Genomic DNA, 26,221 nt, shown 5'->3' on the forward strand with positions numbered 1-26,221 from the left:
ATGTTTTGTGTGCAATGGACCTGATCCACCAGCAAGTGTAAATCAGGAAAACATTGCTGACTTTAAATGGAGTTATTTCAACTTACACCAGACCTGAGTCCTGACCTCTCTTACTTTTAGTGGTGAAGGAAGCTTTATCTGTGTGCTGGGACCCTTCTGAAGTAGCAGAGTATAAAATCTAGAAAACTTCAGAATGGTGATGATCCAAATCAAAGCCAGCAAATGCACAGACGTGAAACTATTTATACAGTGAGCTCTACTTCTGCTTAACCCCTGCAAGGAACTGTAATTCTCTTTGAATATTTGATTTCTCTCGTTCAGCAAAACACAGTCTACCTAATCTATTTTTGCTACTTTTTAACAGTTTCACTGGTGGGCTTCTTCCCTATGCCTTACATTTAGCTTTGGCATCCAAACGGTCTTTCGTTAAATTAAGGCAATTAATAAATGGAGACGTTAAGCAATCAATTTTGTCTGCATATCTCCACAGCCTTACGTATGACTGGCTGTAATCACGAGATAAATGCAACGTGCTGATGTATGGTAATGTTCAATAATACATTCTCCACCAGGCTCAATTCATCAGGGAGTTTCTGGAGGGGAGGCATTTGTTATTGGCTGTCTCCGGACCTCAAGGATAACATTTCTGTCCTTTCCATTGGCCGCCCTGCCGCTGCAAGCCTCTTCCCGTCTTATTTTGATGATGAATATGAAGGCATGCTAAGCTGTGCCGGAGCATAGCTCACACTGCCTGCACTCCCTCCAGGGGCTCAAGGACTCAGGGGCTCCCTCACTGCTTCCCCTACCCACCGCCAGCAGCAGCAGCACCAACAGCAGCAGCAACGCCAAAAGTTGTGATGCTTTTCTTCACCCAGTGCTTTGGGGCTGTGTTAGATCTTATTCATCTGCGGTTTCAGCACTACAAGGCAAAGAGGGTTTTCTCAGCTGCCGGGCAACTTGTCTGCGTTGTCAACCCAACGCACAGCCTAAAGGTGAGTTACAAATATTTTTTCTCTTCTGATATCTTCTCGTCTTCCCCCCGCCAACTGCGTTTCTCTGCAGGAAATGAAATGATGCTCTCACAGCTGAGGGAGAGTGCCGTTAACACATTGCAGCCCTGGCAGAGGGTGTTTGCATTGTCTTGCTGCATGATTCCCTTCGGAGTGAAGGAGAAGCAACCCTCAGCTCCAAGCGATTGTGGAAGTCACTTCTCCCCCTCCCCAAAGTTTCCTCATCCCCTTCACCCATGTGAAAGGAATGTTGCAAGTGCCTGGAAAAAACAAATGCAAAAGTTAGTTGGATGAATTCACATTCCTTTTTGGTAGAAGGATGCTGGGGGGTCTTCCAGGCTGACACCCAGGCACAGCAGGATGCTGCCAGGCAGTAGGGAGCAGGGAGAGGAGGGGTGGTAGCAGAGGGGTCTCCGGCTGCTGGTCTTGTTTGCTTTTTGGGGGAAAAAGGCTGCTCCTGTCTCCTGGAGGGAGTCTGAAGGCGTTCCTCTGGCACTGAAACTGTCCTTAAGCTGTTTGCAAGGTGAATCTATTTTAGGCAGGAGAATACATTTGCCTTAATGCAAAACTATTTATAGTCCCCATAAAACATTTCTCTTACTTGCACGGTTCTGGATTTTCACTGAGAAAGTGGCAACAGCTCTGTCTGTGCCAGAACTGTGATGTTTGTATATAGAGAAGGAGGAGCAGGGGAAGAAAGCAACTGGGTGGCTTTAGTTACTTTATCACAGTAGCAAATGACCAACTTTAACAAAGTGTCTTCTGTTTTATGGAAGTCCTTGAGGACCTGACCCATGATGCTGCTCCGCTAGCCCAACATAAGCTCAGAAATTAATTTAATTGAGGACAACTTATCTCTGGATCTGCTGGGGTCCCTGCAAGGAACTCGAAGGTGTTGCTGGGAGCATCTTTCCTGAACTGTGGGTCCCTGGGAGGTCCATTGATGGGTTAAATCCCTCTTCAGAGTATATCCCAGAGTTGTATTTTCAGCCTCAGACTGTGCTCAGGCAGGGAGAGGTTGTTTCTAGCAGGGCACCAGCTCCAGGAGGATTTCACTGCAAGGAAAGGATTTCACTGTAAGCACTGTGCTAAGCCTGATGAGTGCTGCTGGCCCGGGCAGCATTCCCAGGGGACACACTGCTGGAGTGTGGGCTCACCTCTCCTGGCATTGCTCCTCTGCTGACACAAGCTGTTTAAAAACGTGAGTCCCTGTCATTATCTGAAAGGATCCGAACAGATAAAAGAAACAACCGCTTTCCTAAGTGCATGGAGAGATTCTGTAAGTGAATGCTTCTGTGCTCGACCCCTTTTATGTGACTGTCTCCTGCTTCTTTCATCTATAATTTTAATTAAAAAAAAAGAAAAAGAGCAGAAAAAAGGTTACTGAAGGTCACAACGCAATTTCAGTGCCTGTGGCACTGTCTGATGAGGTCCCATAAGCACACAGAAGGGGGTCTGCTAACTGCCCCACTGGTATCTAGGACTAGACCTGAATTTATCAGTTCAGGTCCTCTCAAACTGCAGATTTGCTATTGTGGGAGCTGCAGCATTTTGCCTTTGAGCATACCAGAAACAGTTGATGCTTCCGCTTGTTAAACACAGAGGGTATTTCAGTTTATTAAAATCACCCCATGACCAAGCTCTTCACTGCTCAGACCCAAAGCCTAGTAGAGAGACAAGCAATCTCAGTACTGTCTTGACAGCTCTTGATATTAGGATGTAAAACTCTCTTGGAAACAAATGGGAGCCTCTAGGAAAAGGTCCAACATGTCAGTGAAGCTCCAATGAGAATTGTCTTGACTTGAGTGGGAATTGGTCCCCTGATAAGATTGCAGTGGGAACCTTGTGGCACATGTTTTCCCACACAGGTCTGTTGAGACACCAGATAGATGGATAAGCTGACAAGAAACCTCTCTGCTCTGAAAAAGAAATCCTGACTATAAAGTGAAATATGCTTGGAAGGTGCTCCCAGGTTACCCAGCTCACATCCAGCTGGGTGAATATGGTGGACTTTAGCTCTGATCTGCTTTCAAGGTGCTCAGTGTGGTTCCCACCATCTCTATAAGGAACCCATCAGCACTCAGTGGCAGGGTGGGTCAGATCCCTTTGTGTCCAGCACAGCACTACTGGTGTCCATACAAGAACACCAGCTACCCCTGAACAAGACACTTCTCCCCACCAGCTCTTGCCAGCACAGCACCACACCTTGTCCAAAACCTGGTGTCAGAGACAAGCCAGATGAATCTGCTTCTTGGGGTGCCCGTTTCTCGCCCTGGGATGCACAGGGAAGCTGTGGTTGCTCCCTCCAGCAAAATGGAAGGGAATTCTGAAGCTGGGACAGGGAGTTTCCTCCCCTCCCCCAAAGCCTGTCTTCTATGCCAAACGACACCTGAGAGACCACTGAAAATGAAAGGGACCAACATATTGCTCCGAGATAGTTTACATTATGACTACTTAGATGCTTCACAGTCTGTTATTTCTAGCTGGGTCATTTCAACTGTAACATTTTGTTGACAGCCCCCAAATCTATCTGAACAATTGACAAGTGGAGTGAAAACTGTATTAAGGTGTGCTGTCGATGAATACATGCCTGCTAGGAAACAAGAGCTAGGAGCAATGTCATTTCTCTCCCTTCCCTTCAAAGTTTAAATGTTTGTGCTTACTCCAGAATTGTAAACTCTTCGCAAAGGGATTATTTTATCCTGTATCTCCACAGCACCGGGGTAAGGGGGCTCCTGGTTCACTGGTGCAAATGATAAATGACAGGCATCGTATTCTGATGTGATTATGCACGCTGACATCCCTCACATAGGCCTGATCCTCAATCAGTGCCAACACACATAACTCCATTACAGGCAAATCGCAGCAGGACCTCTATTCTCACTCCTTCCATCCAGGGGAGTGGTCGGGGATGGTGGTGTGATCCAGCCTGCCAGGAGGATCCATGGCTGGTGATCATATAAGTGTGTCAAGAGATTTGGCATCGTGTAAAGCGCTCAGTGAGCAGCAGAGGGCAGGGGAGCCCTGGTACCCTCCAGGGAAAACTTGCACCAGCTTGTGCTGTCACAGACCCATAGCTAGAACAAGGGGGGCCTGCCGTAAAACTATGTCAGCACGCTGTCAGCGCAGTCACAGCCCAGACCTCTGACTGTGACCAGAGCCCATCACTTCTTCCTTTAGGAGAGGTCCAGAGGTTAGCAGAGAAGCACACACTTAGAATGAAACCTGTGCCTTTCTTCCCACTGAAAGGCTCATTAACTGGGAAGGCTGATGAGTGCTTCAGTGTATCTTAAAGGACAAGGTGGCAAGAGTGTCAGTACAGACACCTCTATTGATCTGCTGCTATTTTCCCTGTGCACGACAGGCTGACGCAGCTGGCTTTAAACAAGGAAAGACAGCTTTGCAACCGTCCCCCTCTGTTTCGCCTGTTTGGCAGGGGTATTAATGGGAAGGGAGGATTGCTTCAGAGCTGCTTTGTCCTTCTGTCTGCTTTCTGGTCTTTGTCCAACCGCGATCCTCCCCAGGCAGGCACAGCAGCAGCACCTTAGGAAGCACTCCTATGCTGGGATCAAAATTCACTTGCCAAGCAGAAAAAAAAAGCATGTATTTACTGCACTTCTATAGGTCACCTTCTTTCTCAGTCATATTACATGCATTACCTTGTAACCTGCCTGCCTTCAAGCATATGGTCACCATGATATCTCCCCTTGGAGATGCAACAGAGCTCCCCAGCCAAGTGGCTGCTCCTTCCCAAGGCCATATTAATTACAAGAGCACTTCTGCTGCTGTCTGCAGGGCCCAGTGTGCAGAGAAAGTTTAATGATGCTCCGTGCGCATGGAAAAAATGAGTGTTTGCTTGTCCTGTGGAAATGAGGCTCAGTGAGTTCCTGTGTCTTTTCACCCTGTTAATAGCATTTTTCCCCAGCACTGCTAATTGCAGCCTAGGGAGAAGCAAAGGTGGGTGGTGTGTCTTTGCTCCTTAGCTGGCATGGGTCCCTGTCCCAAAAAGCAGCCATAGCACGTGGCAGGGGACTGCTGTGCAGTAACAGCCCAGATGGTACTGATGTCTTGAGGGGTGCTGTGTACAGCTGGGTAAAAGAGATTTTCTCCGTTCAAGGAGTTACCAGCTTTTTACACACAACTTTAACTCTTTGGAGAGTGTGAAAAATGCCCTTGCAAAGAGTAAAAAACTGTGGTTATATTGTGCTTGTAAAACCCACCCATCTCTATCTCTGTAGGACTTCAATGAACTCACTGAATTACAAAAAGAAGCATGTTTAAAGGAGGGCGCAAGTAGTTCAATCTTGTATTCAAAAAGGGTTGTAGGATGGTTTATGGGGCCAAGCTGTCTTCTAGCTATTTTTTAAAGCAACAAGCAAATCTGCTCTGAGTTAGGGAAGGGATTTGAATCCTGTTATAACAGTTTGGCTCTGCACACAGTGGCCAGACAAATAGCATTGTAATCCACTTTATCTCCATCGGGATTAAAGCGCTGCAGTGCATTATAACCCCATGAGCTTTATTTATTTATGTGGTGGAAAGGAGGAGAGTGACTCTGAAACCTGCTGCTAACAACCCGCAGGCATCCTCTGACACCATCTCATCCTGGACATGATCTCATGACCACCTCATGACCATCTCAACCCTAATCTCATATCTCCCATGCAGGGCTGTGATTTGGGGAACCCAAGTGGTGTTTGGCCCCAGTGTCCAGCAGGATTGTGACAGCCATGATGAGAGAGGCTGCAAAATCCCCTGCTGCCTGCAAATGCAGGCTCCTGGCAAAGGCACTGGCTCCCATCCCAGCCGTGGGCTAGGGCTGTGTGGGCACCTGGCACCTCAGATATTCAAACCCTTGTGTAAGAATGTGGATGGCAGCAACCAGAGCTGCTTTGCCATCCCTCCCTCAGCCTTGCCTCTGTTTGAAGGGGTGTCAGTGGGCAAAACTGGAAACCAAGATGATCGTGACTACCCTGGGAGCCTCTGTGCATGTGCTCACAGCCACCTGCAGAGCTGCATGCTTCAGCAGCTCTCCCAGCAGGCTCTCCATCCACCAATGCCACTGCTTGGTCACAGGAGCTCCCCTCTCCTGTAACCCATTAACCCTGAGCCCACAGACCCAGTACCTGTGCAACCCACAGTGCAGGGTGGCATGGGCTTTACTCCAAGCATGCTGCAAAGCAGAGCAACTTCAAGCTTCAGCATGGTCTCCCAGAGTAACAGTTACGGCATCTACTTGATGGAGGGAGAGGGAGGAAAATGTTGCCATGTCAGAATATTCTGTGTTAATATGCTCCAGGTTCCTTCTCCCCACCTCCTACCCCTAATTAATTACTGCTGTTAACTCGCCCTGCCTGTTGTGCTACAGCTCTGGATATGGGACAGAGTGGGTAAGCATCGAGTCTTTTCCTCCTCACACTTGATTTGGGGGTGAATTTCAATAACAAACCTGACCTAGTTGCAGGACATTTCAAGTCAGAGGCTATCAATGGAAGATAGTGCTGTTATTTTAGTATTAGAGAAATGCCTCTCCCCTCTACAGGGTGTTTGGCAGCAGGGTAAGGAGTATCCATCAGACACCACCACATATTGCTTTGTAATCCACCCACTCTGCTATGACTCTGCTCATTAAGAATTTCCCTGTGCAACACTTTGGGTTAGATGTAACAGCCCAGATATATCCCTCAAGAGAAATACTGCCCCAAAGAAATTGTGGTGGCTAACACAGGGGCTGCAGAGGAAAGAGGGATGTTTTATTATAAGCCTTGACTACATGAAATGAGTGGAGAGGTGTTGGTCTGCTTCCCAGTAGATGTAAGTCATCCGAGGACATTCCCACCACTGGCACTAATCAACACACATTGTTGGTTGCCTCAGTAGAATATGAATATGGTCCTGCAAGCCCCAGATGTTAAGAAGTCCCAGGCCACGTTCCCAAGCATCATGAATTTCGCCTCAAAATCACAATTGACAGAGTACAGATTTTTGTTTAACTATTGAGAGTCTCTCCTGGTATCGAAGACCTCCCAGCACACTTAGCTGGAAGGCACACAGAAACTTCCACTTTTTTTCTCAGAGACTATCTGAGGTTCTTAATCCTAAAAATCAAGTTCAAAGCACAGTGGATCCCAAGAGCTCCTGTAAAGCAAGGGAAGGGAGCTGCTGTGGCTGTGCCCTGTCTCTCCTGGGTTTTGGCACTTCCTACACCATAGAAAGCCCATAATCTTTGTCCTGCCTTGAGTAGAGTTGGAACTTTATGTCCCTCCTGTCACCCCCAAAGCCTTTCCATCACAATGGCCAATGAGTGTCCCTCAGCCAGGTGCAAAAGTGGGAAAAAGTATGAATCCTGCAGAAGTTTCCCAAGGTAGCAGGGGGGAGGACAGTCTTTACCCAGCTCTCCTAAGGGCTGAGTGACCATAGGAGCAATGACTGTGGTGGACTGCTTTAAACAGCTCTCAGTGACATTACCGCAGGCACACACAGCTGGGCAGGGCACAGCATGGTGCAGAGGCATGGTCCTCCTTGGAGCCACTGGAGGTGGGTGCCAGGAGACACTGGAGGCATCAAAAAGGAGAGAATTCCTTTGGAGAGCTGAACAGAATTCAGGTAACATGCTAGGCCTGGTTTTGGTGTGATTTTTACAACAGAGCTGAGCCATCATCAGGTTCATCTGACCTGGGTCCAGCTTCTGATGAAGCTGGAGAGAGCCTGGGCCTGAAATCTCTGCTTAGGTCTGGCTGAACATAGAGGCAACTTACCAGCCCATCTCTGTATGCACATGCTGTATTTGGAAATGAAAAACACGGATGCTGAGACATTAAGCACCTTATCAGATTGTGTTATTTTTATTTCTTTCTTTCTTTCCATAGCTTGTCTCTTTATTAAGTACTTTTCTTTCAGGGCTATTGTCCTCATCCTGCCCATTCTGTTCTATATCAAAGACTTAAAGCAAAAGATTGTCTGCATCTATTGCTCAAAAACCTAATTTTGGGCTTTTTTTACTCCTGCTGAAAGGAAAGCATCACTAACTTCACTGCAACTTTGGATCTCTCATTTTCCTCTAAGCTCTTTCAGAAGAAATCACAATCATTCAATCCTCAGCTTGTTTGGTGCCACCAATTTCCCAGTGGCAGATTAAGTCCTGCTTTAAAATGATTGCCAGCAAGATGAGGAGAGCTACAAAATCCAACTAAATGTTGCTGTGGATGTATCTGGCAAGGAAGCAAAGCGCCTCACATGCCTGCAAAAGCTAATTTTCATTGTGCTGTGGATGGGGTTCAGGCAGGCAAATCCAGTGGGAAGTGCCATGACTGCCCGTTGTCCACCCAGCACAGCAAGCCACGATCATGATCCCTTCACCAGTGCTGGCAAAAGAGAATATCTTCCTTCTGCTTTGGTGTGGTGAAGAAAATCCAGTTTCAGCAGGAATTTAAGCTGGTGGTCTGTGTGCTGCCAAAGTAGGCACGTATCCCTTCTGCTTCCATGCCACAGGAACAAGCAGCTAGACAGAGCAGTGGCCTCAGCTAATTCTCACATCCTCCCACAAAGCTCTTACCCCTAAGGATTACTGATGGCTGTGCTGAATGGCAAAATTCCAGTTGCGCATGGAGGTGTCCTGACAATTGCTCTGGGTGACCTGCTGCTAATAGCTACCTGCAATACTCCCACTTGGCTCTCCTGCAGTGCTCTCCTTTGAAGAGGGAAGAGTGTCGTGGCACTGCTGGCACTGGGTAAACTGCCTGGCACATACACAGTGTACAATTTGAACCACTTTCATTTAATTAGAGGCATTTCTGAGCATCTTACATAACATTAATGGGTTTATCTTTAGCTATCCCCTTCAGTCTAAGCAACAACATGGAAGCGCCACTGAGGGAGAACAGCAGAGGCCTTCGAGTAGTTGGCATGCTTTTTTTGGTGTGCTTTTTTTAACAGGTAGAAATGTTTGGAACAGCTTTGGGAAGGGATTAACCAGTTATTTCCAGACGAGATGCAGTGCTTTCAGTCCTAGTCTTTTCTTCCAGAGCAATTCTGTTCTGAGCTGATCCAAATTGAAACCCCCCTGCCATGGGCAGGGACACCTCACACTAAACCATGTCACCCAAGACTCCGTCCAACCTGGCCTTGAACACCGCCAGAGATGCAGCATTCACAGCTTCCCCGGGCAACCCATTCCAGTGCCTCACCACCCTTACAGTAAAGAACTTCTGCCTTACATCTAACCTGAACTTCCTTCCAGGTTGTCCTCCTCAGTAAAAAATAGATCATTTGCACAGCTTTAGTGATGTTACTGGTATTTTAAACATGCAAATATTAAGCTCCTGACCGTCTGGTGAATTGTCCATCAGCCCTGGGGAAATGTGTTGCAGAGAGACATGGATGAATATTGTAAACAAAAGATAGCACACTCTTTCACATCAAGTGCCAGCTGAAATAGAAAGAGAAACAGAGAAATGGATCATAAACAAAACAGAAAAAGATGAAAACAGTAACATCCACTTGTGCAGAAAACAAGCACTATAGATGGGTAAGGAGGCAGATGCTGCGGAGCAGAAAACCACATCAGCAGAGGATGAAAATGTTCGCCCTCTCTTTGGAACTGACATGTGGAAAATAAGCAAAGTAATAGGTGTGAAAATGGAGTAAATAATCACCACACAAGGATTACATAGAGCAGCTAGGGACGGTTATGGTCACCTTCAGGCTTTGTGGAAATGAGAGGCTGAAATGGAAATAGCAGGATGGTGGCAAGCGGGCTGATCATGGTAGTGACCTGAACTCAGCAAAACCACTCAGGGGCTCAGTGTCAAGCATGTGCACGGATTCAAAAATGCGTACGTTTTGCAGAATCAGACCCTTATTCAGACATACTTATTCCAAAAAACTTGATCCATCCAAAGACCGTATGAAAAACCTGCTGGAGTGCAGCAAACTTACCCATCTCTTCTGAAGAGCACAGGGTAGATTGAAAACATCTTCTTCTTCAGCAGGGAAGTGATCCTAGACGTCTCACTGCTGCATTGTGTCATCTGTCCAGACAAGGATACTTGTTTGCAAACGAGGATGTTATCCGTGCTGGTTGGACCCCATAGTGTGAAAGGCATACTACAGACCAGTGGGGCCAGTGCTTTGCTTATGGGACAGTATTGTGGGTTCAGTTCTTGTACTACCTGAGAGCTGAGGACATCTCTGTGGTGCAACGTCTTTTGGAGGCTAACATCAATGAGATGAATTATCCTCAAAGGAAGGCTGTCTTGCTTGCCACTGACAATCTAGGAAGCCAGAAGACTAGCTTGGAATGGATAGGTCATTTTTGTCTAGCTGAAGTTAGATAAAATGCACCCCACTGATATCCTACAGTTCCTTATACAAAAGAAAACCCAATCCGGATAATTGTCTCGTTAAGATAAATACAGAAGTTTGGGCACAATAACACCAAGTATTACACTCACTACTATTTTACACAGGTTTAGGTAAGGTAATCTAACAACCTTCTTTCCACTTCCCAAAAGCAAGCTTTGAGGGAGATTTCAGATGTAGCATAAAAAGGTTTGGCAACATGACTGCAGGGTGAGAGCTTTCAGTTATTTGTACCAGAAGACACTTCTCATAAAAAAAAATAAATAAAAAATAGAGCACAACAGTTTGGACTGACAACAGAGAATTTCATGCAAAGCACGCAAATAAAACATTGATGCTGTCACCAGGGAGAACAAGGACCAGACATAAGCTGAAACAAGGGATATTTTGGCTACATGTGAGGCACTAGCACAGGCTGCCCAGAGAGGTTCTGCCATCTGCATCCTTGGAGATTTTAAAAACCCTGAGCAACCTGACCTATCTTTGCAGCTGACTCTCCTTTAAGCAGGAGCTGGTGATGACCAGAGGTTTTTTCCCACCTGAATTGTTCTGACCCTGCAATCCTGTATAAAAACAGATCTTGGTGTGCAAGGAGGAGTGCAGCAGTATTAGGGTTTCAAGACTAATCATCAAATGGTTGCATTAGCAACCAAGCCAAAGTCATATAGAATCACAGAATGGTTTGGGTTGGAAGGGACCTTGAAAATTGTCCAGCTCCAATCCCTCTGCCATGCTCAGGAACAAATATTTGAAAGACATATCTGAAATGAATGAGGAAGGCAAACAGATGGACATGTGTGACACACTCAGAAATCCAAGGATCAATATGGGATACCAACATCAGTGAAAAATTATGGAGCTATACCAGCTACAGAAGTAGTTGGTAATTTAAACTCATTAAAAATACAAATCCTGATAGTAGTCCAAAGCCCAGGGATATTACCAGCTAATGAAATCAGTCTGGATTGGAAAGGAGGCCACTGTGCTAGATGAGGGATGGCAAAGAGAGCAAGACGTATTTCAAAATACGCTTTGGAATAAGCATCCATATTGGTAGTTACAATCAATACAAAATAAACTCTGGAGAGGACAGATTGCTCAACATCTATTAGAAAAGACTGCACTGTGGCACAAGAGTAAACATGTTCCCAAAGAGCATTGAGTGAAGCAAATAACATGGAGCAGGTCACGTGGAGCAAATAATCCACTCGGAAAAATGTGTCTTTCATTCTCCTTATAGGATGGCTGCCAGCAGAAAAAAAACTTCCCTGGGCTTACTCAATTAACTGCTTCATGATTACTTTCCCCCTGCAGCAGGATCCCTAATGCTTCAGACCCATTTTTTGGCATGCGAGCTGTGTTAATTAGCTATGCAAAGAGGTAAAAAGCAGAGATTCTACTTAAGTAGCATTGTTCCCTGCCTGGATTCTGGTTCTGCTCCCAGGCTCGATGGAGTCTGTTTCTGTTTATCTTTGACCAGAGAAATCCAGAGGTTTCAGACTTTGGTGACTTAGGATGAGATAGCATCACCAGAGGTAAGGAAATGCCATTTTGTCCAGCCATTTTAGGCAGGGTCATGGTTTGCAGCATGGAAGTCTGTAGGTGACCAGTATTTTGTTGGGGCAGCTTAAAATATTGACATCCCACATGACTTTGTTGGTCCCTTAAAATCTGTCATTGCCTTGGTGAAGAGCCAGCAAAGGGGGAGGTAAAGGCTGGTCCTCATGCCGCTCCTAACCCATTTCATATGCCTTTGTGGGTTTATTAAAAGAATTTGCATTAGTATGCCAGACTGACGAGGCAGCTGAAATGCAGGTACTCTTTGCTGCGGCTGTAGGTACATGAGTCCTGGCATCAGCCATGCAGGCACTGAGATCAGGAATGTCCTAGGCCACCATAGAAAGCTTCACCAGAGGGTATCTGACAGGAGACTGAGGCATCTGTTCTTGCAAAATGTTTTATTGGTGATTAAGGTTTGTTGGCTGGGAGAGATGGTTGTGTTTCTTTTTCTCTCCTCTCATTCCTACAAAGTAGCTGTGATGCAGTCAGGGACTTGTGTGGCTCGTTTAGTTTTGTCTTTGCCATCATTGTGACAAATGTTTTTAGGGACCTTCTTTATCCCTGTTGAATAAAGCAGTATCCTATATAAACACTTACCTCAAGGCATGTACCCAGGTTTAGACCTCTCATTATCTGTGCTTTTGGGAGTGGCTAAAAAGACATGTTTTCCACAGCCACAAGCCAACCTGGGCAGAATGCAAACTTAAAGGCAGCAGCAATGCAGCAAGAGCATGTTCCTTACAAACAGGGGTGTGTTTACTTGCAGGCAATTCATAGCTATTCCCAGATAAAGATTTAAAGTGTGGCAACCAAACAAACAAGACACAAATGCTGGCAATTATTCAGTGTCATTTCGACTTGTTTCCCCCTTATATTCAAACTGGAATATTTCTTGCAATTATAGTTCCAGCCCTGGAATCTCCAGGGTCTAAATCATATGGGAAATAACACAGCTTTAAAAATAAAACAAAACTTTCACTGAGTTTCTTCTGCCATAGAAAATATTTCAAAAAAGAGACTCAAAAACATTAAGGTCATGCAATGTTGCACAAACATGACCACTGGTTTGTAAATAGCTGATTATAAAGACTGAATTTTCTTTCAGGCTATTGGCAAAAGACAAAGACACTATCAGAAAACAGATCTGAAGCCAGTTTAATCTCCAGGAGCTTCACAAGGCAACACATAATTTAGTGCTGCAGCTAAAAACGAGCTCACTGGTGAGGTATCTCTAAATAATTCTCTTAATAATAAGCCAGTGATTAGAAAACCCCATCCCAGTTCACAGATAAATCCAGGCTGCATCTGGGTGTTTTGTCTATTTGCTGCTTTAACTAAAGCAACTTTAATTTGCCAGAGGCCAATCAACAGCACATAGCGTGAGAACTCAGTCTGATGAAGCAGATGCTGGGGAAGGGAAGACCTTTTCTTTATTCACTCATAAGGAAAATTTATTGATGCCAAAAGCAGACTTTCAGTGGTTTTTTGCAATAGTAACTTTTGCTTCTTGGCTTTTACAAATAGAAGAAACTTTCAGATCAAGTAGCTTCTGAATTATTTTTCATGGAAAAGGACCTTGATGCTCTCTACAGGCAAATCACACAGTGGGCTGCAACCAGCTGCAGTCCTGGCTGACCCATGATACAGCTCAGACACTCCAGTAAGACCTTTGCCACTTGGTGATTGCAAATAGTTGAGGGCTGAAAGATGAGCAAGAACATAGCCCAGCCTCTGCAGTCAAGAAGTCCTACAGCCTAAGCCCAGTTTTGAGCATAATTTGTTTCCCTGGTGGCGAGCAAGTCTACCTCTTGCTGGGTATCACTAGACTTACTCAAGAGCCATCTAGTAAGCATCTATTCCTAAGATGGGCAAAATCAGGCTGAGCTCCCCGAGAGAGCTCATCAATGGCTGACCCAATGTACTGAGCTCAGCTACAGCTAACACTGACAGTTTGCTGTGGTTACCTGTGTACCCAAAACTGCTTTTACAAACAGAGCCTTTGAGATCACCAACAGCACCATAAAGCTGCCCGTCTCCTGCCCCTCTTCCTCCAGGAGCTGAGGTGTGAGAAAGGACAGAGCAGAGATGCAGCAGAGGCTGGATACAAGCCAGGCTGAGCCTAGCAGACAAACAGCTGCATTAGGTGGGTGCTGTGCCTGAACTAATAAGCTCTGCAGAAAACAGGATCTGTTCACTGCAGCACCCTGCCAAGGCATTGTGGTTTATCTGCCTCCAAACCTGATGGGCACATCCACATCCTGCAATGGTCCATTGTGCAGCCAGAGCTGCAGGATGGATCAGCTAGCTGGGATGCTCTGCAGGCATCTACACCTTTAGTTTCTCCCTCTGTAAATGAGGTAGGGGACAATGTTCTTTGACATCAGCCTGGTGGTTTGGAATGGAGGCCAAAATAGTCAAATCTCCTGTAGTAGGTTAAGCTGCTGTATGTTTGTGAGGGACCCATCCACAAAACTGGTCCTGTTGCCATAAATACTGTAAATCTGATGATCCTTTTGGTGTCAATAAGGCTGGTGGGATATATTCTTCCAACCTTACAGTCAGGCTGTAAATATGTAAGACCAAAAATGAGGATGCTGAAGCTTAATTGTAGCCACCTAAGTTTATAATGTTTTTACCTTAATCCCTTAATGATGATTATATTGTGAGTATAAAATACAAAGCATTTTAGCAGCACTAAGTAATACTTAGAGGGCTCATTAATCCACAGTTAATATGCAGCCACTACTGAGAGGGAATGAAGCAATCATGCCGCCTCAGCACTACACAGCACACACTCCTGCTTGCCTTTAGGAGGGCAGTGGAGGATGTCTGCTCTACCTGGGACTGCTGCAGGAGGTGGACCATGAGGCATGTGCAGCTTCCTAACCTCCCTTGTCATTGGGCGCTGTGGTTTGGGACAGATCTGTGCCAACACCTTGACTTTTCTCCTAACAAATACAGCAAAGTTGGCACCTTTTACTTTTCAACCAGAGTGAAATACAGCCACCTAGGTCAAAGGAGGTGCTTTGGAAAAGTGGGTGTCAGTGCAGCAGCCTACGTGCTTTTCCCTCGCGAAGTCAAAACCCTTGGGAGGTCAATCATAAATCATCTAGGCTTCACCACATATAAATGTGTAGGAGTATTTATCAGCCTTATCTTCACTGATAAACAAAATGCTCTTCATCACTTTGGGTTTTCTTGGTTTCCCTGCATGCAACAGCAATTAGACTGTGCCTCATCCAGTCCATGATGAGTTCCCAGCGGTGAAGCAGAGGCAGAAATCACAGTGTCTGCAGTACAGCCATACAGTCTCTGGGTTTTAATTCCAAGGGGGCATAAATGCTCATAGAAAATGTCCTAATGGCACATGGCAAACAAAAAAACTTGTCATCTTAGTGATTTTCAGGAGGTTCTTGACTGGCAGCAAATTCAAGGAGTGCTGCTTAGAACAGGGTAAAATGAGAGTGGTGTGTCAGGCACTAATAAATGTACATGTACTATGTGGTCAAAGATAAGATCTTCCTTTGTCCTGCCAGGGAACTTAATATTCCAGGTGTCTGCCACCACAGGAAATGCGTAATGATGTTTCCAAATGATTCCTCTTTGTGTGTACTACCTTCACTTCCAATGTGTGAAGGAAGGCTAAGTCCACCCATGCTCACCAGTCTTTGTGACCTGCTCAACTGCATCTGGATGTAATACAGCATCACTGCCAAATGTCCAAAGAGGGCGCAAAACTCATCAACCTGGGGTGGCTGCTCTTAGCTGCAAACAAAGAGAGGAGCAAGAGCAAGAAGTATGCCTTTCTGATGAGCTTGCTTCTAACACCCAGTCCCAAAGCTGAAGAATGAAAGAAATGTATGTGCTCGAAGTGGTAAATCCTTCTCTGGATTAGAGTGGCAGGGGTGCAGAGCCCAAGCCTGCAGCTGTGCTCTGTGGATTATGCATGGGTGCTATCCTGGTAGGAAGCTGTAGTGTATGCTCAGCACTGGCAGCCACCCTAAAATTCATGACCAAGAAACAAGGAATGTGAACAGGTCATCCTTACAATGTAACAGCTTGCTGCAAATCAGCCCCCTCCTACATGCTCTGTGCTGCCCTCTTTGCTAATGTGGGCACATCCACTGCACCTCCTCTAATATAGAAGTTGTAAATGCCATAAGACAATGCAATGCTCCCGATTATGCAGAATTTTTATCTAAGCATAATCCATTGATGTCGTTTAATTACCATAAAGAAGCTGCCTTACAGCATCCAAAATAACATCTATTTGCCTTAATTTTACAGTATGGTAATTAACTACCAACTACTTATTTAAAACATATTTACAGAGGGAAATGTCAGAGATGATCACTTTTTCATGCCCAGTAAATGCACCCGCAATAACCAATTTTGAATTTAATTAGCTTGCTTATGAGCTCACCTCTGAGAAAAATTGTTCCAGAGGATGTGTTAGCTATGATGCTTAAGCAGATTCTCAGATAGAGAATGCACCAGCTGCAGGTCAGTAACAATGTTTTGCTTTGTTATGTCGGTGTGTTATGGTGTTCATACAGGCTTAACAAAGTTATGGCCTTCACATAACTTTTAAGTTAAACTATTAACTGCACAGAAAATCAATATGCAATAGAACAATGTTCATTAAGCAAACCATAAATCAACCCTTCTGTAGACACACAGCAGGTACCAAAGACTTTCATAAAATTCCTGGCCTGTCATGATCAAGGGAAAGGAGACTGTTACCATGAACAACACATTTCTGTGCGTCAGATCTGTGTTAAGATATATGCACACTAAGAAATATTAATTGGGAAGGGAATTTGTGTCTCTCAGGGCCCAGTAACAGTGTGGTACTTCAGTGTGTAGCTCTCTGGACAAGATGTGTGCTCACAGCATGTTCATCCATCACTGAGGAAAAGCACCTGGAGGGAGCCTGTGAAGCTGGCAGCAGGGGCAGGCAAAAAGACGAATCCCATTTTGAAACCTCCCTGACATAACACAGGGTGAAGACTTGGTGGGGGTACAGTGACATTTTCTTGCCTCCTAGACATAAAGTCACATCATTTAAATCTAGAAGAGGCTCCTATGGTAGCCTAGCCAGTCCAGCTGCACAGGATCCTTTCTCAGGAGCTTAAGGCCCTAACTTCAGCTCCCTGATGTCTTTTAGAAAGACCTCTACTTTGGACACAATGACTTTAATTGACAAAGACCACATGTCCATGGGCAAAATATGATCTTAGGAATGCTACTGTCAGCCGGAAAAATAAAGGCTAAATTTTATTACCTGGGAAAGCTTAGAGGAAGCTGGAAAGACATTGTTTAGTGTTCTCTTTTTCCTGAATGTTAATAGCAGCAACTTGAGATAGCACAGAAAAGCCTGGAAATTAAGGATCCCCTCACTCCTGCTTGAGAGAATTTTGATATCCCCACAGAAACACTGTGTCTGTTGTAAAAAACACAGTAATATTGAGGGGGTTTAGAGGGGAGACAATGAAATAACCCCAGAAAAATCAATTACAGCTGGTTGACAACAGAGGTTTGTATTGATTTGGCGAGATTCCCCCTCCTCAGGATAGTTTTGCAATAGCCTTACGTTCCCTAGGTACTCACCTGTTCCCTCCAAGGTGTCTTTTCCCTGTGCTCCTCTCTCTACCAGCTTTTGCAGGTGCAGTTGCAGCTCATCTCAGCTGCTGGATCAGCAAGTTTTGCCCTCTGAGGCTTTGTGAAAGTCACCCCAGCTTGCAAATCCTCTGACTGGTGCTTCAGCACTCTGTAAAAGCCAGCCGTGTCTGCGCACACCACTTACCCCCACAGAGTCCAGGCTCTCTCGGATGCTTTCCCACAGTAACTGCAGCTTCCTCCCCCTGCCCCATTTTCCCAAATTGCCCCTTTATTTTTCTCCCAGTCACAACCTGACCCATCCAGCTGGTTTCTCAGTCCCAGAGCAGGCAGAGAGCACCTTCCTTGCTCCTGTGGGCTCCTGAGAAATCCCTGGTCATCCCACATCAGGGAGATCTGCCATGGGCTTTCTGCTCCCCCAGCCTGGGGGTACCAGCCTGGCAGTGTTTCAGTGCCTTAATGCCTCACTTCTGTTTTAGTTAAATATCGAAACTCCTGGTTTGGGGGACTGGATTTTCTTGTACTTTCTTTTCTGTCAGGAGAGAGTCCATGGTTCATTGGTCTGGAGAATATCATGCTTGCCTTTGGCAAATAGCCAGGCTTTCATAAAATGCTCCTCAAGTGCAAACTCCCCGTCCACTTATAAATACTGTCACCTACGTTTTAGAGCTGGAAAAACCAAGGCCTTTCTGAGATTAAAGCTAGATCTATGACACAGAAAGGAGAAAGCCCCGGTCTCCTCTTTTTTTCATTAAGAAAGTGTTCTCACCAGTTCTGCACAACAAGAGATGAAACCTCTTCTGAAGTCAGGGGAAGTCTCAGGAGCCTTAGCACTTACAGGTTCACACCTTTGCATCAGCAGAAAGAAGGGGCTTTTTTTGAAGTTGGTCAAAATAGGTTTGATTTTGAAGATACAGAAATTATGCTGGTTTTGGAGATAATCAGTCCAGGCACCTTCTACATACAACAAACAGAAATAATATGCCAAAACAGAGAAAAGTAACTGTAAGCTGATAGCAGTTATAGTCCAGAAAAGGTGCCTGCTGAAGGACGGACACTATCCCCTATCTCAACTCAAAATACATAAACCAGGACCTGTGTGAGGACATTTCAGCTCCTAACTGTTGTTTCAGCCCCAACAGTCTAGATAATAAATTTAGAAACTTATTTTCAAACCTGTGCTACATTGTCTTAAGATTACGTTAAACTTGTTATCCAAATCATAAGAAAAATGAAGACTTTGTTGAGTCTCAAGGGGCAAAAGTAATAATTTCATGCAAGATGCCATTTGTTTGTCCCCAAGGTCAGTGCCTGTGCACTGCCCATGGAGTGCTGCCTTCCAGCTATGCCTCCGCTAGTAACAGTCATGGAGTGGAGACCTACAGCAAATGTCTTGTGATGATTAAGAGAAATAGAGAGTTTAGACTGATTAAATCCGTGGTAGGATGCACTTAGGACTAAACTGCAGCTAAGTTTCGTGTCTGTGTTTCACAACAGGGAGTGTGTCTTCTTGCTTCTTTGAGATTTTATCCACCTTTGAGCCAGAACTAGAGAATGGAAAGCAGAAATGGGAGATGGTTTCAGTGCTAAAAAGGGGGGCTGGGTTTTGGTGCCTTCCCTTTGGATGTGTCTGGTTGTGTCCCCATGGCCCAGGGGTGTATGACAGTGCATGGGCAGCAGCTCTGAAGCTCAGCCTGGCTTTTGGCTATTCTGCAAACCAAGCTCCATGGAGAGCACTGGGGTAATTGTCCTGCAAGTGGTCAAATCTGCATTTTTCTGATCACTTGAATTCACTGCAAAACTGATGATAGTGCAGAGCTTGCACTTTTCTACTGTCTTTTTCTTCCCTTTAATATAGCCAAGTGGTCTGCTATTAGCAGACATGCATTAAACTTCTTGGCACAGCATGTTCAGCACTGAGAGCAGGAAATGATCATTTCAGGGCCACTGCTAAGAAAACCTGTCGAAGTATCTCAGGGCAGAGTGAAAATCTAGTACTTGGGGATTAATTATCTGGAATTTAATGAGGCCAAAAACCAGGTAGCAATTAAATGTCTGGAGATGGAGAGGGTAGTTTCGTAACAGACTTCAGTGGTGAGGCTGGCTTAAGAAGTTTTTGCTCTCTCGTCTCAGTCTGTTATCAAATTACCATTTTGGGGGTTATTCTGTGAACCTGATTGCTGAAGTGATCTGCATTTCAGACTCTTTCGGGGGATTATATTTGAGCTGTGACTTTTCAAAATTAGGCTCAGGTTTCTGATGGATTGGAGCAATGAAGAAGATGTATGTATGTGCACACATACACATGTGCATTTAGGCAGGTCAGCATAAATGCATTGAGGAAATTATGTTTGCATAGAGAAAGTACAGTATCAAAGTCCAAGACTGAAAGGTTATGTCTATGCTGCTAAACTAAAGAGTGACAGGAAACAGCCTCTTGCCTGAAGCTAAATGTCAATGATTTCTTCAGCTGGTTAGTTAGCTTTCACCATGGAGAGATGTAGCTGGAGTGGTGCACACAGAGCCAGGGAGTGAGCTGATAATTTGGGTATGTGGATCATCAAGACTGCGGTGCGTGAATTTACTACTTGATTGCTTTTGCTGGACACAGCCATATATCCCTTTTCACTAAACATATCCAGCTCCAGATAGTGGCTTTCAGGTTTAAAAATCCAAAAGCCAGTATTTGTCTGATGTAATTAAATTCAGAATATTTTTATTTGAATTTTGACTTTCTTAATTTTGTTTATAGTATGTAAATATATGAGTAAAGGAAAGTTTTTTTCATAGCAAATTATGTTTTGAATAAGTCAACAGGAAACCATACTGTTTCATGATTTATGTAAGCAAGTTATTGTCCCCTGTACTTGGCACTGGTGAGGCCTCGAATCCTGTGTTCAGTTCTGGGTCCCTCACTACAAGAAAGACATTGAGGTGTGGAGCAGGTCCAGAGAAGGGCAAAGAAGTTGGTGAAGGGTCTGGAGCACAAGTGTGATGAGGAATGGCTGAGGGACCTGGGGTGTTTGGGCTGGAGAAGAGAAAGCTCAGTGAGACCTTACTGCTCTCTACAACTGCCTGAAAGGAGGTTGTGGTGAGGTGAGGGTCAGTCTCTTCTCCCAGCAAGTGATAGGAAAAGAAGAAATGGCCTGAAGTTGTGCTAGGGGAGGTTTAGATTGGATACTAGGAAAAAATTCTTCACCGGAAGGTCTGTCAAGCATTGGAACAGACTGCCCAGGGAAGTGGTCGAGTCACCACCCCTGAAGGTATTTAAAAGAAGTGTAGATGTGCTTAGGGACATAGTTTAGTGATGGACTTGGCAGTCCTGGGGTAACAGTTGAATTCAATGATCTTAAATGGTCTTTTCCAACCTAAATGATTCTGCGATTCTAAGAAATATGTGAAGAGTTCCTATTTAGTGGTTTTAAGAAAAGCATGTTGCACAGTAAAACTCCTGACCACTGTATCACCTAGCATATAGGTGTCGACTTTGCATCAGTCCTATCCCCTATTTCACCCAGTCCAGCTTTTCTGCAGAGTTCATGTTTCTTTCTGAGTACATTAACGATATTATTGCAGTTCTTGCTGTCATAGCAAGAAGATCAGACCCGCTCCCTGGTTTCTCCATACAGTATTCAACTCTGGTTATAGAAAATATTACAATAAATTATTACATCCAACAGGATGCAGACAACAGGATCAAAACACTATGGTGTGACATGTGCAATATGAAATTATAGGCATTACCTGGCTAGGTATATGTACATATATTAGTTTGCATATGGGACCTAGGAAAAGATTTGTGGAACTGGAAATTTTTTAAAAAATCAAGAATCAGGATATAACCACCCTGGGCTTGAGAGAGCCTTTTTACCTCTTACAAAAAGCCTGATGGTTTTCTGACAGCCACAGAGCAGCTCTCTATCACATATTTTGTTTTTAAAGCTTTAATTAGATCAGCCATAGCTCAGCTTTCCTTAACTCTCTGCAGGCTTGCACCAACACAGATGTTCATGAGGAAGAGATAATGGTTTAAAAGCTCTAACTTTGTTACCCTCTCTGCCATCTAAGCTGATCCTAATGTGATTAGGAAAGTCCTTTCTTATTTAGGCAGGGTCAGTTTGTCTCAGTGGAGGTACGGAAAGGAGACACTGAGGGTGCCAGTGCTGGCTTCATACTCAGAAATGTTAACGTGGTGGCTTGGAGACATGTTAATGCAGTGTCCGTCATCACATAAAAAGGCAGGGGAGAGTGACCCACTTTAGTCATTTCTTCTTTGTTTGCATTTATCTGGAAGCAATGAGCTGACATGTTTCCACAAGTGCTGATGATCTTAAGGTCCTTTCCAACCCTAGCTGTTATGTGATCCTATGATTCTGTAAGTGCGCTTTATACAAAAAGAGGCTGCCAAACCTGGTCTCTGTGGTTGTACCAGATCAAGCTGCGTTCCTTACATCTGATTTATCGCATAGCTTCATCTCAGTGAAGTAGGGGGCCACAAGAAACCCAGTGCACCAGGCACTTGCTGAACGAGGAAGCAAGTTGTAGACTGGAGGGTTGAGGTGGTGTTGTGTTTTAACCCCAGCTGACAACTAAGCACCATGCAACTGCTCACTCACTCATCTCCAATGGGATGGGGAGAGAACTGGAAAAGTGAGAAATCTCATGGGCTGAGATAAAAGTAGTGTTAAACAGGTAAAACAAACGCCACACACAAGCAAAGTAAACCAAGGAATTAATTCACCACTTCCCATGGTCAGGCAGCTGTTCAGCCATCCCCAGGAAAGCAGGGCTCCATTGCACATAAGAGTTACTTGGGAAGACAAACACCATCACTTCAAATGTCCCCACTTCCTTCTTCTTCCTCCAGCTTTACATGTTGAGCATGACGCCATGTAGTGTGAAACACCCTCCCAACGTGTGTCCCCTCCCAACTCCTTGGGTACCCCCAGTCTACTCAGCAGTGGGGTGTTGTGAGGAGCAGAAAGGGCCTTGGCTCTGTGTAAGTGCTGCTCAGCAATAACAAAAACATCCCTGTGTTATCAACACTGTTTTCTACACAAATCCAAAACAGAGCCTCATACCAGCTACTGTGAAGAAAATTTAACTCTACACCAGCCAAAACCAGCACAAGTGCGCTGCAGAGTCATGCCTATTTCGGAGCTATGTGCCACTAGATTAGGGCAGGAGCAGCAGGGAAGGAAGGGCAGAGCTGTGGGATGAAGCCCATCAGAGGAGAGGCACATGATATAAATGATGATAAATGTGCCTGTGGTTAGGTAAAATATTGTGTTGCCTTATTCCTACTCAGCCCCTGCTTTCACCATCACACCTGAAACATGAACAGGCTACCACAGCACAAGTTAACCTCCGTCTGTATGGTCTGAAGACCACATATCCAGTCTTCACTGCCAGCTCAGCCCATTTTCTTGGGGGACACCTCTGACAGAGCTAACATGCCACTCCTGGCCTTATGCTGACATGCTTCTCTGACCTCTCATTTCTTATGCACTGATTTTCTGGTCATCCTGATGGAAATTACAAAATTACCCTGGCAATTCCAGCTGCTGGTGCTCCACACTGCTTGCTGTCCATGCAGTTCCTACACTGCAGACAGCTGGTGTGATGTTTCCTGCTATCTTTTCCTATAGGTGTTTTCAGTGCAGGTCTGGGGGCTGTCATTTGGGCTGTTCGTGCTCCCTGCATTTTCTCTGTGTTATGGTGGTGGATAACATGGACCAGTTCATTTGTTGTTTGCCCCCTCTACCTTATCACAGCATTGTACTACAAAGTCTTTCCCCACTACTAGATTAAGCTCATAGATGTCTCAGCACTCTGGGTTATCTTTTCCATAAATGGCACAAACATAAGTTTGTCTCTAAATGTGTCATTCTCAGTATTTAAAATGCTTCACTTCCTTCATTCTCAGCCTTAGCTGTGTGCCAAACTGCTCTTCCGTGAAGTGTGGGTATCCCTGCAGCTGGCATTGTTCAAACAGGATTTTTAGGATTACAATAGTAATACTGCTAAGACTTTATACAAAGTGAGAAGCTTTTGTTTTCTTCCATGTCTGATGCAAACAGATATTATAAACTTCTAGTAAAATGTCTACTTCTAGGCTGTGGCTTCTTGAGCGTTCTAGGGCACTGGAGCCCTGGACATGCTGTTCCCATTTCCTTCCTGTTCTAGCAATGCTGCCAGGACACTACAGTTTGGTTTATTTCATGCAAATGTCAATTTTCTGGTTTCCTTTCCTTCTGATCGTAATTTTTCTTGCCTATTCGCTCTTTGTGGTGGTGAACAATCCTGCTCAAACACGCACCACCCTCTCACTCATTCCCCACCAGCAGAATGGGGGAAAGAATTGGAGAAACAATAGCAAGAAAAACTCAGGAGTCAAGATAAAGACAGTTTAATAAGTGAAGGAAAGAGAGAAAACAAAGAACAAGTGATCAAACGCAGTCATTTGCCACCTTCAACCAGCAGACAAGTGTCCAGCTGGTCTCCAAGCAAGGACTACTTTTTGAAAAGACAACCTCCTGAATTTATTGCTGAGGATGTTACGGAATATAACTGATCATCTGGGGTCATCTGTCCTGCTGTGTCCTCTCCGAATTTCTCACCCAGTCCCAGTTAACTTGCTGGGGGGCAGAGTGTGAACAGAGTCCTCGATGCTGTACAAACAGTACAGCAATAGCTAAAATATCTGTGTGTTATCAACACTGTTTTGGTCACAGATCAGTGCAGCATCCTATGGGCTGCTGTGAAGAAAATTAACTCCATCCCAGCCAGACCCAGTGCTTCTTACTTCAATTTCACTCCACATGCTCAGTGACTCCTCCCTTCTTGCACACTGCTCTTTGGTGCCAAATATAAAAGATACCTGACCAAATGGAGGGTCCCATTTTACCCAGTGGAGGGAAATAGGCGTGCTTAGAGTAGATGCAAAAGCAGATCAGGAGATGAGCCCAGATGACTATGCTATTTACCTTAACTGTTAGGAGAGCCTATACTGACTAGATCATATGCAGATGCCTGTGAACCTGTGATGTTAGGTAAGATGAGCCACACTTCGAGTTGTTTTTGAAACCTTTCAGTGATCTCAAAACTTTGAAACACAGAGCATAAAACTTTAACCATATTTCTCTTTTTGAGATCCTAGATGCTCTAGCCCAGCAGACTGTCACCTTCCACTACCTAAATGGTTCACACCTTGTTCTGTGATTCTTACTAAAATCTGAATATTTGACCTTAAAAAGAGTCAGCATTATGACGTACTACATACATAGCTTTCCATTGGTGTACAACTGGAAATACAACTCTGGCTGCACTTTTTTCTCCTGTGCCTTTGTGGTAAACATCAACACCTACAACTCACAATGAAAGTGTTTCGTTTTCGTTAGCTGGAGGGATGGTGAAGATTAAAGGGAGAACAAGAACAAAGAACCTGGATTATCTTCAATTGGTATTGCTGGCTTTCTATGCTGGAGAGGGGAAACTGTAACCTTTGTTTCTAGGTCACTTTGTTCAGGCACCTTTTACTATGCACAGAGATTCTGTAAGCAAGGTGTACACAACTTTGAAGTACAAAACAGTTGTTTATTCGTTGACACAGACAAGAGATAGCTGTATTTAACATGCTACCAGGCTAAGCATTAGTATATTTGGTGTCCTCAGTAAGAAACCTGAAGAATCCTTGCTGGCCAAGCAGTCAGCCAGCAGGTAAGGAAGGGCTGACATTTGTGACAGGTCCTCAGTGCTGCTGAGTCTCCAGTTTCCAACTCTCTGTGCTTCCATCCTAGGATTTTGTATCTTCCCATGCTGGCATTTTTGGTGTTGAATACTTTAGTTGTTCCCTCTCTCCATCTCAGCAATCCTACCTCTGTTTGCCTTTTCACTTTTCCTATCTCATGATTCTACAGATTTTCTCCGCTCTTCCTCAGCAGTTTGAGACTAGGATACGTTGCTGGGTTGAAGTAGAGCCAGACACTGGATTCCTGGATCACAGAGAGATACATCTCTAGGAAGAGAGAAGGTTGCAAGTGTGTCAGAACATGAGTGGTTTATGGAAGCACAGATAGTGATTTTTTTGCTGGGCATCCAGATCAGCAGTGCTGGTGAGGATATGCGTATGTCCTGGGTTCAGCAGTAGCAGTTATTTTTCTTCTTCTTCATAGCTGGCACAGTGCTGTGGTTTTGACTTTAGCCTGAGAACAATGCTGATAACACCAATGTTTTTATTGTTGCCAAGTAGCATGTAGCGCTTACTCCCATCAAGGAATTTCAGTCTCATGCTCTGCCAGTGAGGAGGGGTATGGGGAGCAGGGAGGAAGCAGAGACAGGACACCTGACCTACGGTAGCCAAAGAGGTATTCCATACCGCGGCACATCATGCCCAGTACAAACTGGGGGCAGTTACCTGAAAAGCCCAGATTGCTGCTCATGTCAGGCTGGGTATCAGTTGGTGGGTGGTGAGCAATTGTATTGTGTTTATTGTTTTTTTTCCTTTTCCCCTTTCAGTTTTATATTCTCTCTCTTTATTATTCCCCTTATCATTATTATTATTGGTGGCAGCAGTAGTAGTTTTGTGTTATACCTTAGTTACTGGACTGTTCTTATCTCAATCCATGGAAGTTATATTATTTCGATTCCCCTTCCCATCCCTTCAGGAGTGG

The 26,221-nt window shown here is 44.8% G+C and overlaps 1 protein-coding gene across 1 annotated transcript in view; it reads left to right on the forward strand.

The window, feature by feature from the left end:
* Positions 1–469: 469 nt before the first annotated feature.
* SIAH3 (siah E3 ubiquitin protein ligase family member 3) overlaps positions 470–26,221 on the forward strand; it is a 47,185-nt gene continuing 21,433 nt past the window's right edge. Inside the window, exon 1 of the mRNA XM_057426943.1 lies at positions 470–992. Coding sequence (XP_057282926.1) covers positions 858–992 — 135 coding nt within the window. The 5' untranslated portion in view covers positions 470–857. The remainder of the gene's footprint in view (positions 993–26,221) is intronic.

This window comes from Pezoporus wallicus, unplaced genomic scaffold (genome assembly GCF_028554395.1).
Source record: "Pezoporus wallicus isolate ANWC-B61680 ecotype Strahan unplaced genomic scaffold, APGP_CSIRO_Pwel_v1 contig_7113, whole genome shotgun sequence".
Taxonomy (NCBI): domain Eukaryota; kingdom Metazoa; phylum Chordata; class Aves; order Psittaciformes; family Psittacidae; genus Pezoporus; species Pezoporus wallicus.